A 17623-nucleotide genomic window follows, 5' to 3' on the forward strand; every position below is an offset into this window, starting at 1 on the left:
TTACTGTATTATGAGTGACGTGCACTTCTTCTTCCTCTTCTCAAATATCTCCCATCATACATCACACTAACTACAGCTCATTACAAATCTAATTATACACATAATATGGTTGTGTTGCATTTAAGCTATGAGTCATGCTTTTCTGAATTATTACTCACGGCTCCGGGTTCTCCTTTCTTTCCAGGTTCACCCTAAATAAATGAAAATAATTAAAAAAATCAGGATTGTAATCACTGCATTAATTTTCATAGCTTAAACCTAGATGTCAACTAGGAAAAAAAAGGAAAGGATGTGTTAAAAAATGTATTTCAACAATTTAATGCGTTATACACCAAAATATAGAGTACTGAAACATGCGCATCTGGAATCTGTGATTGTCGATGGGACATAGTTTAGGACACACGTGTTCCCTGTAGCAAAAAGTAAGTTGTCGTTGAAAATGAGTCTCTCTCCATTCTGCTTCGAGGTTAATAAACTCACGGATGACGGCAAGGTACAGTAATATTGTTCATCTAGTCATTTTAGTACTGTATATTTTGGCCGCATATTAAATATATATGAGTTATTTTAAAGAATAACCTTTGGTCCATGCATTCCTTTTAAACCGTCCAATCCGTCTCTGTCAGATACGCCCTAAAGAGAAAGTATTAAAAAAAAAAAAAAAGAAATCATGTATGATCAGCCAATCATGTGGCAGCAAGAATAATCTTCTACAGTTGTAACTCATCCTACGTATATTCTGATATGTTGAGAATTCTACAATTGCTTTTCTGTCGAATCTGATCTCAAACCAGTCTATTCATTCTTCTCTGACGTGCCCACATCAACCACCATGTGTCTCTGGCTTTTTTTTTTTTCTTTGGTGGTGAAGATGGTGTTTTCTCACCAACAACAGTTTGTAAATTGTAATATTCTGTCTGGCACCAACAGTTATGCTTCTAGGATCACATTATGATAACATAAACAATAACTGAAGCTCATCACCCGTATATCTCATGATGCATCACACTGCTGCCACACGATTGGTTGTTAAATGCATGAATTAGCATGAATACAGATGTTCTTATTAAGCCACACTACATGAAACAATTTAAAGATTTTTAAATGACAAAAACAGCATATAAAAACAGCTATTATTCAACCCCAAATGTAAAAATATTCAAATTATTATAACATCTGGAAGGTGATCCATACGTAATTACATTCAACATTAAATAGATAAATAGGTAGGTCCAACTCATCACAGTGCACACACACCCACACACACACACACACAGTTATTGAATTAACCTAAATTATTGACTAAATGCTCTTCAAGGACTCACTGCAATTTCCATGACTCCTGAAGGTCCAGGTTTTCCAGGTGGACCCTGAAGAAAGAGGAACATGTTGGAGAATGCTACAGCTATTACCGTACTCAGCTACAGTATGTCTTGTCTAGTGTTTGTGTTCTTACTGGTGGCCCAGGTAGTCCAGTATCTCCTCGCTGACCTGGGAGGCCACGCTCACCTGGATCACCTGGCTCACCCTGGAAACACACAAAATACATATTGTACCATGGCCGGATAAAGTTTAAAAGTACACTTAATTATTCAATAGATTTTTCTATTTGGTTGCTATTTGTGTTGCAGATCCTTTACACATAGATTCGAAACTTTGGCTATTTTGAGAGACAGTGTTAGTAATTTTAATATCACTATTGAATGATGTTGTGTGGTTTTTAACTGGCAGCATGCTCGACTGTGGTTCCCAATGGAATTTAGTTTAGCACGTTGTTTAAAACTGAAAACCTACTGTATTATAGTCAGTTAGCTACTTGTGATAATTCACGCCATTAACAATATCCCAGTGGAGACTCAGTGTTTAAGGCTGCCTTTAAACCTATTTGCTCCATGAGTGCACAATCATGTCTGACCCCGACCTTATGTAATAAATAAAGGTGTCTTTTCCATCTTCTTTTTCATTTTTTTTTACTTGAAGTTTTTCAACTTGAAAGAAATAAAAAAAATACAACAAACAAACAAATGAAAAAAAGCAAAAAGAATAGGTGTACTGTATATAGACATACCTTGACAATTTTGATGTTGTCTGACGTGGACAACTAAGAAGCAAGAGAAACACACAAAGAAATGCATAATACGTAGTAAAATCTTGCATTGTGTTGTGATATAAAGTTGATAAACACAAAAAGAATGTAGCAATGATAAGTCTTAATAAGAAATGTCTCTGACTGTGTGATTGTCTGATGGTTTGAAATAAGCGAAAATCTCACCTCAAAATTTCCAGGTGGACCAGGTTTCCCCTAGAGAGAAAGTAAAAAGGAGAAAATAATTATAATTTATGTTCACTGCTGTAGTTTTTATTTACTAACCACTGTTACAGTCATTCAGCATCAACCTCATATTATTGAATTATTGAATTGAATTACTAAATTATTACTTCAACTATGCAAAGAATCTGTGCAGTTTGTCTATCACCTCACATGTGTGACGTGTGTAAGACATTTACAGAACATAACCATCATCTCGTAATGCCCTGATCGGAGAGCGAATCACAGATGAGAAATGGAAAAAGTAGATCGAATAAAGATGAAGTTTTGTCTTAAAACGACTCCGGCGTGTTAAAATTCACTTCTATCACTTCAGCGCTGTTTTTTTCAGCCAAAGCGAAAATACGAACTAATCCCAATAAAAATATTCAGTTTAGCTTTTCTAATTAATATTTATTGGTGCAGGTGTTCGTTTACATTGAGCGAGTAGCGCATTAGTAGATTATTCTAAAGTAGATTATTAAATCCAACACATAACTTTTATTCAACATTTAGATTTCACTTATGGTGCAGGTTAAACTTCAGGCAGAGATCTAAAGACTGCAACAGTTTCATTACATTTAGTCCAGACAGTTTTGCGTCTGGCTGGACAGACATACAGACGAACGGACAAAAACGTTCGTTTTATTATTGAAAAATCCAAATTTAAGTGCTATAAATTATGTTTAGTAGACATGCACATTTTATAGCAGCCAAACTTAAACTGATAAGTTGTATATTGGCCTTGTTGTAAAAAATGCTTTTCTGAATGTAACAAAAGCCGTTAAAACATCAAATGATCCTCATTAAAACACACACACACACTTCTAAATAATATAAATCATAACACAGAACATACCTGCTCGCCTTTCTCTCCTTTCGTCCCTTCAGGACCCTGTGAAGGACATACACAAGACATTTAATCTAAAATTGTGTGAATCTACTTTGCATAAGATTACTTCTGTGTAATACAGTAAAATGATCATGTACATATCATTATAAGCAAACAGCACGCTTTAAAAACCATCAGAGTTTAAACGCCTTAAACTCCATGGAACAGTGGCACATTTCTGTTATGATTACTCTATTCATAGTTCATAGCAGTTAATAAATAATATACTTTCAAATCTTTAAAAACTAAATAATGAGCCAGGATGTAAATATTGATTAAAAAAAGATTGCAGATGCTTACAGGAAGCCCAAGTTTCCCAGAATCTCCTTTCTCACCAGTGCTTCCTGGTTGTCCGGGGAAACCAAGAGGGCCCTGAGGCAGAAATAGAAATAGAAATTAATTAAGTAAGGGATTAGACACAACATCACATTACAGTATGAAGTCTTTTTTATTCCTATACAGTGAAAATATGGATATGCTAATGATCTTCTGTTCATTTAAGCATGCAGTGCATCATACTTTTTATAAGATAAAACTTTAATAATCCCGGAGAAAATTCTTGTGCCAAATATAAGAAAGCAATGAAATGAAGTAAAAAAAAAAACATCTACAAAAAAGATGAACAAAAGGATAAACAAAAGTAGAAGCAACAACCAGTACCAATTGGAATAACAGAACCAGATTCAGATCTATTAGCACCAGTGACGAGTAATATTGCACATGATACTGCACGTGACATTATTAATAGGTAAAATATTTAGTTCAATTTGATTTGCATTGCCCTCTTATAGTCCTTTTCCCTGATGTGCGAGTCAAGGACGATGGCGACAGTGGTAAGGAAAAACTCCCTGAGATGGCAATAGGAAGAAACCTTGAGAGAAACCGGACTCAACAGGGAACCCATCCTCATCTGGGTGATAACGGATAGCAGGGATTGATCAGCAGTCATACTGTGTGTTAGGAGACTGGAAGCTCAGTATAACAGGAGATGTGTTTAAGTAAATATGGAGTCTAGTTCATTATTGGAGGCTCAGATAGACTGTAGGAAACTCCAGTCCTAAACTATCGAGCGACTACAGTCATGAGTCCTCAGAGAACAGCTGTTAGAATCAGCCAAATATTTGTATATAGTTACATTAATGTGGAAAAACATCAACAAGACATGAATGAATCCCCATCTTGGCTCCCAGTGTGAACAGTGCTATAGGTGGTATCAAAAAGTTTCAAGACTAGTTTTATAACACACCAACAGATGGCAGCACAAGGCTGCAGGTAGCACTGATCTTTATACTGTAAGTCAGTGTGTCAAAAGACATTGTCTGGTGTACATCGGGAGCCGTGTGACTGATGCTACATACGTCTGCTCTTTCATTATGGACAGTAAAAGCGAAAGTAAAATTCTGCATGAAACTGGGCAAATCTGGGCAAAGTTTACGGCGATGCTGCAATGAGACGTTCGAGGTGTTTTGAGTGGCCCACAAACTTCAAGCGAAGAAAGAACATCACTGGAAGACGACGAGAGATCAGGAAGACCTTCAACGAGCTCAATCCCCGAAAATGTTGAAATCATTTGGCAACTTGTGCATGACGATCATCTGAGAACAATTTCGACCATTATCAATGTGTCATACGAAACAGTCCAGGCAATCATCACATGAAAATTGAACATGCACCCCCATCGTCTTTTTTGACTTCCACGGCATTGTGGATCAAGAATTTGTCCCCAGGGACAAATTCTTAATCTTAAAACCTTTTGATACCACCTCATATGTTCAAACCAATGAAATTTTATTTTATTTGTATAGTGCTTTTAACAATGGTCACTGTCGTAAAGCAGCTTTACACAATCAAGATGTGTGTATTCACTTCTTCAATTCGATTTGAGTCTTATCTACACCTCATTATTTCTCTCCCTAGTCTTTTTACCTGATTTCAATGACTACCCTAATTAATTTGCACCTTCTTGTCTCTCTGTCTCGTGTTTGTATTGATTTCTCAGATTTTTGAATTTCTCCTGGTTTTGATCTGTGCTCATGTGGTCGCGATTACGATTATGTATTATTGCAGGTTGTTATTGCCTATTATAGGCTTTGATAAGGCATTTTAAAATTTGCTTTAATAAGCATACGGTAATGTAAAGATCAGTAATTTTCTGTTTATCACTTCTGACAATAAGCCATAGCATTACTGTACATTCACCCGCATCATATTGAGTATGTCCCTACCTTTCTATCAGAATGAACCTTTTCCTCAATTTGATCTACACTAGCTCTTCGTTTGGAGCTGACCTTCACTCCCAATGTGCATCATTGAGCCTTGAATACCTATGACTCTGTCGCCATTTTTTTCCTTCCTTGAATCACTTTTGGTTTGTCCTGACCAGTGCAACTTGAAAACATCCCACAAGAGATGCAGTTTTGGAGTCCTCTAGCCATCGCTATCTAGCCCTTGTCAAAGTCACTTGAATCCTTATGCTTGCCCAATTTTTTTGCTTCCAACACATCAACAAAGGACAAAATGCTCATGTACAGTATTGTTTAAAATACCCCATGTATAATTGTTCCCTGCCTTTTTTCTCTTGCTTGAACACAATAAAAATAAAATTTTAGCTTGGAATATTACAGCAACACACACAAAGCGCAAAAACGTAAACTTCACACTAAAGAATTTCAACAGGACGGTAATATAAGGAGATTTAGTATTAGAATTAGTAAGAACGAAGAATGATATTATGTTACAGGATAGCAAAGATATACAGTATGAAGTTACCCTGATGCCTTTCTCTCCTGCCTGTCCTGGAGAACCAGGCTCTCCCTGTGGAAAAATAGCCCACCGCCATGAGTCAGATATAAGAATGAGTCACGTACATCAAGGATGTGATATAGATGTGCATGAGTAACTATATATACATATGCATTAGTGAGTGTTGTGTTGTTGTGTTTGTGTGTGCACTTGTATAGGGGTAAGTTTTCCCTCACCTTCACTCCAGCGTCTCCTTTTAAACCGGGCAAACCCTGAAATAACGTTTACAATTTTTAGCACCTTGGTTCCTGTCTGATCAATGTTGTAACACATTTCACTTTTGTCAGTTCTGTCTGAAGTCTGAATCATTAATACTTTATCAAAAATTTCAGGAGATTTATTCAACGGGACGTCAGTCCTGGTGCGAGATGTGCAACTTTAGATAAATCACATCATGCACGTCTAGAGAAAATTAAAGCAATATATAAATATAATCATAAGCCAGGAATGCTTTACACACAAGCACACGCACACACACACACATCTCATCCATGGTTTACTTACATCTTTACCTCTTAGTCCAGGAGGGCCAGGGTTTCCTGACAGACCCATGTTACCCTTTTCCCCTTTATAGCCATCGTTGCCCTAAAGACACAAACAGCCAGTTGGAGGTTTAAGCTATGACTTATTCAATAGAAAACTATTTCTAACGTACGTCCTGGAAAGCTCAAACAACTTTTTAAATACTTTATGATCCACAAAACACAACACTATGACCGTGATTTATCAAAGGCCTTAAATAAAGAGGTTAAATGGAGTGTGTAATCAACTAAATTGAGCGTGTGTGTGTGCATTTAATCCCCATGTTGTGCATAAATGATAATTGAATAATTATCCAGTCAGGTGCAAAGTATTTAAATTAGAGATATTTAAATGAATGTTGTAATTGTTTTTAAAGGCCGTAACGAGTTCAGATTTTAAGGAGACTCCTACAGGAGTAAAACTGGAACTTGACACGTGAATGTATAATTAAGAGTCGAGTATAATTTACATTTACCGCATTTGGCAGACACTCTCATTTAGTGGTTAAGGTTAAGGGCCTTGCTCAAGGGCCCAACGGTGGCAGCTTGGAGGTTCTGAGGTTTGAACCTGGGTCCTTCTGATTACCCCAACACCTTAACCACTGAAATACCCCGGACCCTATATAATGCAGAATAAAGGGGCTGGCAGTGTTAAAAGTGTACTCGTTTACAAGCTGTTGGTACCGGAATTGCTCTTTGATTAATGTAATATTATCGTTATTATTATTATTATCATTATTATTATTATTATTATTATTAACAATAACAAAAAAAAACAACAATAATAAGAATAATATGTGCAACAATAATATAGCTGGTGATAAGCAGTGATTAAGGGGCCAAGCACTTTTTGCCCAGACCTCTTAGTAACAGAGTAAAGTAAAGCAATGTTCCCAAGGAGTTATACCAAATTTTGAAGCCAATATTACAACTTATTTTTGAGATAATTCCTCACTTCCTGATTTTAGTGCCTCTCTGCAAATGCAATTAAGGCTAATTAATTTAAATAAAGTCATATTGATAAAGATGCAGTATGTAACAAGTTTGGCATGCCTACACTAACTGTTTGGCAACTTCAAGAATAAATTTGTATTCCTCTTATGGATGAAACCATCCATAATGGCTATCAAAAATCAGATACAAGTTTTGTTCCAGATAATCTCATAATGTTGTAATTAAATAGTTTTGCAACGATTAGACAAAATGTGTAGTAAAAAATTGTCTAGTAATAGTAAATAGTAATAGTAAATAAATTTTAACATACCCAATTTCTTTTTTAGCAAATAAAGTCTAACAAGGTCTTATCATGTTCAAAATAATTGAGATGAAGAAGAATGGCTTAATGATCATGTGTACACACCCATCTTTGGTAGATGCTAATTAATAATAATGAGTATGAAAATACAAAGGTCACATGAAAAGGTGTCAAAACAAACAAGATGTCAGGAAACCCAAACAAGTAAAGATGTTTCTTGGCAGATTCGTAAAAGTCTCGCGTCTTTTTGTGAGTTGGCTCTGTGTCCGCCATGATGGTTGTTGGAGGAAAATTGGTTGAGGTTGAAGGTCACGTGATCTTACTGCGATGAAAGGGAGCTTGGCCCTAATTGGCATACTAAAAGTAGAGACTGTACAAAACATTTTGTACAATTTTTTTTTTTTTTTTGTATAGATAGAGGTGCAACGGCCAAGACAATAACGGTATCACTTGTCATGTTTATGAATATTCTTCTTATTGTGTCCTTGTACAGTCTAAATCAAGTAAAATTAAATGTTGGAAAATCCAATATGGCAGACAATTAATAGGAACGAATTAAGATAACTAAACCTAGTGATCTGTTAGAGAAATGAAGTTTTTTTTTTTTTAACTATTTTTAAAAACTATAAATAATTATTCAAATATACAAGTAATTTTTGTATTTAATCTTCAGCAAAAAAAAAATAAAAAATCAGGACAAATCAGAAAATAATTCAGTTTTTTTTTAATTTTTTTACAGTACATACTTGATAAAATTTACCCGCCGGAGAAAAAATGATAAAAAATAAAGTAATCTATACCATAATAAGGTTACAGGTTACAAATCTTTACCTACCTTGGGTCCAGGTTTCCCTGATAATCCAACATTACCCTGCGCACAAATACAAAAAGTTTTGTCTATACAAGGTCAGTCTGCAGATTAAGCCTACAGGTTATTTATCTTAATTTCACTCACCCTCTCACCACTCTCACCCTTAGGACCTGGTGTTCCAGGAATCCCAAAGCCAGGACTCCCCTTTAATGATCACAGAAACAATAAGTCAATAATAAAACAGTGATGCATCTATCAATAAAGCAATTAGCTGTGTACAGAAATACAGATTTACCTTTTCACCTTTGTCTCCCTGGACACCTTTAATTCCCTGAAGCCCAGGTGGTCCGACCGGGCCGATGTCTCCCTATAGAGTGGTGGGAAAAACGTATTCAGAAATGTATTTGGTTTTGGTGAGCAGAGTGGCTTGCCACACAAACACTCAAATTACTTGAAATAAATGATTTAATGCTTTATATAGAAAATTATCCAATAACTAACCTTGTGTGTGCTCAGTAGTAATGAAAATACTTCAGAATGCTTTTCCATCTTTTATGTGTCAATGTGTCTGAATTTGTTTTCCTATCTACCGATGTGTAGCGCATTATATAGGTCAATATAGGACAGAATAGGTCACAATAGGGCAAAAAAGGGCAAAATAGGTCAAAGTAGGTCAACACTACGGTGTAATCTAAAATAAAAAGCAGCTAATGAAGCGGTAGTTAGACCTCTAATAATTAAAATCTAAACAAAAAATGGGAAATAATTTTGTTTAACTCTCGTAAAGTGTTTTAAATTTTAATCTATTAACTCTTGCCAACAAAACAGTATTGATAAAACTTTTATTTTATATATATGAAGATAAAAATACAATATAAATAAAAAGGGAGAAAGAAAATAGAAAGGGAAAATAATTCTGATTTTTTTTACTCTTGTAAAGACTAAAGTTTAAATGTACACAATATGGATACCTGTAGTATTTAACAAACACACCACCATATTGGTATCATATTATCATGTCTTATTGCCCAGTTACGGAGTTCTATTTAAAATGCATCTATTTTAACATAATAAACAAATTAACAGTTAAAAAGAATTTAACGGGTGTTCAAGACACACTGGGACTTGTGATTGTGCAGAATAACAAAACACAGTTCTGAGAATAAAAACTCCTTTTATTTCTCTACATAATCCCCTGATACACTAATGCACTTATCCCAGTGGTTCACTAGAGCTTGGACACCATCAAGTTTTCTCACTGGCCTCATTCTACGAGTAAATGAAATCACTATGCATTGTGAGATTTAGTTTATTGTGTTTACAGTGCATTCTGGGTAATTATATTATGTGTTAATAATGATTAGCGCATGTGAAAATGTTTTGGAGCAAGGTCAGGACTGTATGGGGGATATGGCGATAACTCCCAGCCGAGTTCCTGTATCCGTCATTTTTTACATTGCTCAGTGTTCACAGAAATGACTGCATTGGACTCCGGGATTGTCATCGGTTGGGATTGAACGTACAGACTTTTGCACCATTTAAAACTTTTTTCTGTGCCTTTATCAGTTTGATCCTTCGTATATTCCAAGAATAACGCAAAATATGATTACCCAGAATTTACTGTAAACCCAATGAACTAAATCTCACAATGCATAGTGATTTCTTTTACTCGTCAGGATAGATACGCCAGCATCCACTATGCGTATAAATAAAAATTCAAAAGCCAACATCTCCTTTAAATACTTTAAAACACTTTAATGCTAATGCGTTTCCATGAGTTCGGGTTGCTCAGCAATTTGTGCCACTCAAATTGTTTATCTAATAGTTGGTTACGAGAATGGGTTTCCAGAAGATTCGTTACACACAGAGCTGTCTGAATTCAGTCCTCCGTCTCCCTAAATAGTGCTCTATACAGTGTATATATATATATATATATATATATATATATATATATATATATATATATATATATATATATAATAAACAACTGAATGTGTGAACATGGGTGATTTCAGACATTGTGGCAGACCTGACACATACAGAGAGCTGTGCCGTTATAAAACAGCGTCTCTGTCTTTTCTCTTTACTTATCCTTTATAGAGCATGTTTAAAGGCGGAGTAATTAAAGGAGATAAAAATAGCTTCATACCTATTTTTGTAACATGGACAGGCAGTTAAAACTATGAGCTGTGTGTTAACTCTACTGTATTATTGTATATTTTTAAAAATGCAACTAAAACAGGAAACAGACGTCATGTAGAGAAATCTAATGCAGAATGATCATACCATTCTATCTCAGGTCAAAACATATATATAAAAAAAACAAAAAACAAAAAAAGCATTAAGTGTATTTGTAAATATAACAACAGTGAGACGCGGAAATGGCACCGGAAGCACGAATCCACAGTGTTATATTACAGGTATAGCGCTCTTACTCATCGCATCATTACTGGCAGTGTTGCTACATTACTGTCAGCCTCCTTCATGCTCGGAGTGTACAAGACGTCAAGTCAAACTTTTAATGAACATCACAAATCACACGCTGGAATAGCTGCAGCGAATTGAGACCTCGATCTAAACCCTGTATGGAGCGTGATTGCTGCCTTTTTTTGAGAGTCACGTTCGTGGGGGGAGTAGACCTCCGGGAGACTTTAGTTTCGCACGAATACTCTCTTCACAAATTAACAGTGGATGAATCATCACAGAGACGGCCATATTGCTCACTTTTATCAATGTAGATAAAGGCATCCCACAGGGGGCGAACCAACAAAAAAAAAAAAAAGCGAACGTGCCAGATTTGATAAAAAATACAGCAAAAACCAGCGCAGTGTGCGTGGGAGCCTCCTACAGATGGCCTACCTTTGCTTCAGAAGCTCCGTCATTGCTTGAGCATTTGTATCTCGTTAGGATTGTATACATATATTATTTATAACAATATATACAATATCTTTCTTACCCTCGCACCCTTTTTCCCAGGGGGTCCAAGGATCTGTGGACGAAAAGGAGAATAAGAATCTGTTGATATGAAAAATCTTAGATGTAAATCTGAGCAAGTGATTAAAGTGATTTGATAATGTTTACGCCTTTAGCTGGGTCTCCTGGTGCTCCCTGCTGTCCCTGTGAAACAGAATGAACTTTTCAATACACTCGTACATCTCATACACACTGAAATAAAACATCAGATACATTTCAGAGATGGACAAATCTAGTCTTTTAAACATGTCAAAGATGAGGTTCAGAAGCATGAAATCGATGTGCAGCATTGATATGCGTCACAACACCTCAAGTCAGTTAAGTTTACAGGCAGTTCAGTTTTTGCAGAATTGGGATTATTTTCTAATCCTTCAGGAAACCATAATTATATAAAATAACATAGCCTGTAAACATAATCTGTGTTGTTAATTTGTCCATCCCTGTACCTTCTGATCACATCCTACAATTAATATGAAATAGACTGAAGTCGTCAGGGCAGAACGGAAACGGAAAGGGCAAGATTTCATCATCAAGATATAAATTACTCACACTGGGCTCCAATTAAGTTGTGTGAAAATGTTAGCAATAATCATAATCAAAATTACAAAAGTTTGAGAAAAACTAATTTTCTTTGTATTAAAAAGTGTATGTTGATTTCCGAAACAACTAATTTGCATTTAGCAACACCCACGAATGAATGATCAGTGAAAAATCATGAAAGTGTACAAAAACAAGCAACTTACACTTGATAGTATATTTCAGATATTGTATAACAATGCCATATTCCATTCAGATTATGTTATTTGAAGTCAATTAAAGTGAGGTTTACACGAATAAGTGTTTTCATGCATACATTTTCACACACACTTAGGATCAGGAGTAGGATATAAACAAATTTTCTTTTTTACAAATAATAATATATATATTTTTTTCAAATAAAAAATCCATTCATATAGAGCTTGAAAGTTAGGTTACATTAAGATAAGATAAGATAAGATAAGATAAGATAAGATAAGATAAGATAGGTTTTGATAAGATAAAAGTTATGTTAAGATAGGACAAGTTAAGTGACATTACGTTAATTAAAGTTAATAATCGATAAGTTAAAGATAAGTTAAAGATAAGTGAAGTTAAGATAAGATGAGATAAGATACTGTCCAGTAAGATAAGTGACGTCAAGTGAAGTTAGGATAAGGTAAGTTAACGATAAGTGAAGATAAGTGAAGATAAAATATGCCTAAAAAAGATAAGATATATTTTTTGGCTCTAAGTATAAATTTGTTTTAGGAGCAATATTTGCACATTAAAAAACTTTAACACACTACCACATGCATATAAATACCAAGTTCATGGCATTGAGAATAAAAACAATTTTTTTATGCTTTATGCTATATGATATATAATCATATATCATTAAAAAACTGTTGTCTGATTATATGCCATATCATTATATAATTATGCATATTAAAACTATCTTTTAGTCATATGTGTTTGTCAAAAATGTTTGTTTGTTTTTATGAAACAAAATCTGACATTCACCTCCTCCCCCTTCGGCCCAACAGCTCCAGGCAGGCCCTAGTATTAGAACAAACAGAATGCATGATCCTTTAAACATGATTAGTATTCAGTAACTGCAAATGGCTTCAGGTGATTTTAGGCTTAATGTGATGCACATTCAACTTTTTCTCTCCTTTTTCTCTCCTACACCAAAGCCTCGTCTCTAGTCAGGAATTCTGGCTGTGTAAATATTAATGTAAGACCTGACAGCTAACCAATCCAGTCAAAGATGCAGTAAAAGTAAGTAAAGTTTCATATTAAACTGACTCAAAGTTGATTTATAGTGGTGACATCCATTAGCCCAGCTCAAAATGAAAGATTAATAATTGATCTCCCTAATCACGGTTACTGAAACATCTTCTCAGAGCCATGCCTTATCCGGTAACGGGAAGCATTTCAATTAATGCAGGTCCAATGCAGATCATGTAGTGGTTAAATCTATTGCTGACCAGAGAGAGAGAGAGAGAGAGAGAGAGAGAGAAAGAATCTTTCCCCTCACTAATCATCTTCTTTAATTTCCCCAGGGTGCCCCAACCCATTCTCTCCTAATAGCATGCTGTATAACTGAAATAGCATCGAGGAACAGACCGACTGTAGAGATGATTGCAGAGGAAACAAAAGAATTTAAAAAGGACATTATTGGTTGTCACAGATGTGTCCTAAATCATCTCTTTGCACATTTTTTTTTATTCACTGGAAAGAGTGAATTGTTTGAGACTTTTTGGGTTAGTGTATGTTACAGTCTGAGTAATCCTGACGTATTACTGTATGTGACAGACACATTTCAGACACATCCGCAGTGCTTCATGTGTACATCATTTTTTAGTATAAACAACTTTCTGCATCCACCCACCACTTGGGGAAAATATGAACCCATTGTTTTTATTGTTTTTTTTTTTGTTGATTTAAAGTTTGCAACCTTTCCTACCCTTGCATAAATCTAACAAATCCAGATCTATATATATAAAAAAAAATTCTGGATGAAGATTTATTAGTGCACTATTTACTTTACTTAATAATAATATTTTTTTCATGAAAGACAAACCTGCAGTATAGGTGCAATTTGGACATACAATGTTATATATCATGTTTTGTACACTAATGCAGTCTGAGAAAACATGGTATTGGTGCTAAAAAAGTGTTTCTAGGTGTAGTGTCCGTAACTTTTTGGAATTTAAATCTTCCAACTGTTTTAATTGTCATTCAGATAAGAGTTGGCCAATTTAGATTTTACATGAAAAGACATAAACCTGAAGACATGTATTATTCCAAAATGCTACATTGTTGTTAAGATATTGCAACATGAATTTGACACGATTACTTTTTTTTTTTTTTTGGCGTTCTCCTTAATTTTACATAGAGTGCTAATTTTAGTAGCAATACTCATTAAAAAATAAAGTATCAATTAGTTGCATTTTTAATTATTATACTTTAAAGCCAAACAATACTAAAAAAAAAAAAAAGCCTTCTTGAAGCTTAAATTTCATAAGTAATTTCTTTGGTCACACCCATCTTCTGTATTATATGTATATATAATATATTATTATATTATATGTAGACTCTCCTGGTGTTTTTTTTTTTTATTATTATTATTACAACATAGCATTCTTTTTACACTATCCTTTAACATGTTTCCAATATATTATTTTTGATTGTAATATTTGCATGACTATTACAACAACACCGTATCAGACAGTTTTCCACAATGGCTAAATTATGAGCAGCTTTCACCATCTCTATTTAATCTCTTCCTTTTAATCATATACCTGCTGCTTGGGAACCTGAAGTGGGAAAGTGCATTCAATCCCTCTAGAAGCAACAAGCATAGTATAGAGAGCTACCATAAGAGGCTTTATGACGATTCTCCATCTTAGGATCATATTATCTTGCTCTGCATTTCAATAGATAACCAGATTAAACAGAAAGAAGTTACGTGAAGCTAGTGTTTCTCCCCTGTGACAAGGAAGGCACAGATGGAGCTTATGGCATGCCTGATACGTGTTTCAAATTAAAAATTGCTTCACCAACATGAGGTCAAGTTTCAGGTTTCATACTGTACATGGAACTGAGCTTAGTGTTACACCATCAAGTTCCTGGTATTATCCAATGTCCATAAAGGAAACTGTAGAATGACACCTGAGGCTCCTGCTGCTGTACTGACCATGAAGAACTTCATATACTGTAAGAACTTCACTTTGTATAAGGTTAAACTGAAAGATGGACCTAATTAAGAGTGGAGGTGATACTGCATCTAGATTAGCTGAAACCCCAACATTTAAACCCAAGCCTTATTTGTATCCAGAAGTCGAAGTTGAACTCTGAATAACCTTCATACACTAAGAGTGTTTAGTCATTAGCTTTGGGACTGGTAAATTCCCTGCCTTTTGTTCCAGAAGTTCATTAATGAGCTCATTATAAGTCATCAGTGTCATCATACCCTGATCTGTTAAAATGTCCGTGAACAGACTGTCAAATTTAATATGAATTCTTCCCTAGCTTACATTCATTGCCGGAATGATTCATGTCTTGATGGAGACCCAACCCAGATGTAAAGTTCACAGAACGCTACATGAGCAACCAACATGACTCCACTTTCTAATGCCAACAAATATGGCTGATCATTTAGGGCAAATAGAGGAACGCCCCATAGCTCCAGAGGTATCAAGCTCAAGGTACTGAGGAAAAGCAGGAGAAGAGTTTGTAAATTAAAATTACATTTTTTTCTTGTTGATGTGACACGCTTTCCTGTCACAGTAAAGGCATTAAAGCTGTTTTCACCAGTAAACATGTCCAGTACATCATTACAGTACATGTTCTGCCAGGACACAAAAGAAATAATAGGTAAAGTATTTACTTACTGCTAATCCCAGTGGTCCCATCGGGCCTCTATCGCCACGATCACCCTGTGATGGGGTGTGAGTTAAAATCATTTATTTACACAATAGATAAGCTTTACAGTCAGATTCTTAGTGAAAGCAGAGATATATTCTTATTAAACATGTTGCATTAGTGCTTTAGTGTGTCAGTACAGTCTAGTTTATTGCAATATAACCTCATGGCTAAGACTTTATCCTGATCGGAAGCTAGACACTGAACTGACCAACAAGGTGTCCCAGAAATAATAGCACATTCCAATATGTTTACAGTAAGCAGGAAAACTATATCGCTAATGTACAAAACATAATATTTACACATTTACATTTAGTCATTTGGGAGACGCTCTTATCCAGAGCAACTTACAAAAGTGCTTTGAAGTTTTCTTAATTGGATAGATTCTTACACTGGCTACTGTACGTATGTACATTTGACTTTTTGCTTGTGAACCGTGGACTCATGCAGAAGAGTCACAGACTATCCACATGGTCGGTCTTGAGTAAGATTCACCTACTGTAAAGAGTAATCATGGCACCTCACAATTTGCTACAAATTGTCAAGAACAGCTACTATTTCTCTCAAACCACCTACAATCTGTCAAGACTTTTTTAAATATAGATTTTACCATATTGAAGGCAACTCATTTTTATTCATGTGTTTCAATCACAACCTGTCACATACTATAATGTCACATATCAGCATACTGTAGCTTGCAAAAAAATATTCATGTATCAAACAGTCTAAGGGTAGTCCACAAATCACCTCCCTATGTGTCTGCTCTAAACTGTTGGTGGATATAAAGCATTCATCCACCCTAAGTAGTGAACTACATGTCAACCTCTAACTATAGAAATAATACAGTTTTAGAAACAAGTGCATTCGCATAAGCTGGTGATACAACCATGCTATATTTAATTCAAATCCTGTACAGTATATATTTTTTAAAGAAGAAACTGACATGTACTGTAAATAAGGTAAATATAACCTTTTATTTAATGATGATTTTGTGCATTACCTTGACTCCTTGCTCGCCTTTCAAACCTCTTTTTCCCTAAACACACAAAAATGTAATCTGTAAGGAAACACATTCTGTGCCAGCTGCACATTTGAAGCAAAATGGTTACTGCACATACCCTGAAACCATTCGGTCCTGCCACTCCTTGAATTCCTTGCTCACCCTGTACACATGCCAAATTCTCTTTCAGAATATTGTTGATTCAACCGCAAAAATATTTGGCACTTATTTGATGGTTACGAGTTTACCTTTTGTCCAACTGGCCCTGGGAGCCCAGTGTTTCCCTGAAAGCAGTAGAAAGGAAGTTGTAAATCAACATTAACATTAACATGATGTGTTTACCTGAAACAAATGTAATGCAAACCTTTTCTCCAGGAGGACCCTGCACACCTTGGACACCAGGAATTCCAACACCATTTTCTCCCTAAATAACAGCCAAGAATGATCAGATAAACCTGCACTCTTCTTCAACCAGACAAACCCTGCATTAACGTGTCTAAGTGCCAACTCTGATGTGACATAAAGGTCTGAGAGGAAGGTAATGACCTGCTTTAAAATGGACCGATGAGGTGGAAGAAAGAAAAGTACTGGTTAACTACTGTGATTTTTATGTAA

The 17623-nt window shown here is 35.2% G+C and overlaps 1 protein-coding gene across 1 annotated transcript in view; it reads right to left on the reverse strand.

Moving 5' to 3' along the window:
* Positions 1 to 17623, reverse strand: part of col7a1l (collagen type VII alpha 1-like) — a 112197-nt gene that overhangs the window by 42183 nt on the left and 52391 nt on the right. Inside the window, exons 39-60 of the mRNA XM_053508693.1 lie at positions 17373 to 17432; positions 17257 to 17292; positions 17127 to 17171; positions 17009 to 17044; positions 15978 to 16022; positions 13102 to 13137; positions 11671 to 11706; positions 11546 to 11578; positions 8885 to 8956; positions 8734 to 8793; positions 8614 to 8649; positions 6507 to 6587; positions 6179 to 6214; positions 5970 to 6014; positions 3501 to 3572; positions 3168 to 3203; positions 2273 to 2302; positions 2069 to 2101; positions 1457 to 1528; positions 1326 to 1370; positions 580 to 633; positions 159 to 191 (exon numbers count right to left, since the gene is read on the reverse strand). Of these exons, the coding sequence (XP_053364668.1) occupies positions 159 to 191; positions 580 to 633; positions 1326 to 1370; positions 1457 to 1528; positions 2069 to 2101; positions 2273 to 2302; positions 3168 to 3203; positions 3501 to 3572; positions 5970 to 6014; positions 6179 to 6214; positions 6507 to 6587; positions 8614 to 8649; positions 8734 to 8793; positions 8885 to 8956; positions 11546 to 11578; positions 11671 to 11706; positions 13102 to 13137; positions 15978 to 16022; positions 17009 to 17044; positions 17127 to 17171; positions 17257 to 17292; positions 17373 to 17432 (1032 nt within the window). The remainder of the gene's footprint in view (positions 1 to 158; positions 192 to 579; positions 634 to 1325; positions 1371 to 1456; positions 1529 to 2068; positions 2102 to 2272; positions 2303 to 3167; positions 3204 to 3500; positions 3573 to 5969; positions 6015 to 6178; positions 6215 to 6506; positions 6588 to 8613; positions 8650 to 8733; positions 8794 to 8884; positions 8957 to 11545; positions 11579 to 11670; positions 11707 to 13101; positions 13138 to 15977; positions 16023 to 17008; positions 17045 to 17126; positions 17172 to 17256; positions 17293 to 17372; positions 17433 to 17623) is intronic.

This window comes from Clarias gariepinus, chromosome 12, assembly GCF_024256425.1.
Source record: "Clarias gariepinus isolate MV-2021 ecotype Netherlands chromosome 12, CGAR_prim_01v2, whole genome shotgun sequence".
NCBI classification, from domain to species: domain Eukaryota; kingdom Metazoa; phylum Chordata; class Actinopteri; order Siluriformes; family Clariidae; genus Clarias; species Clarias gariepinus.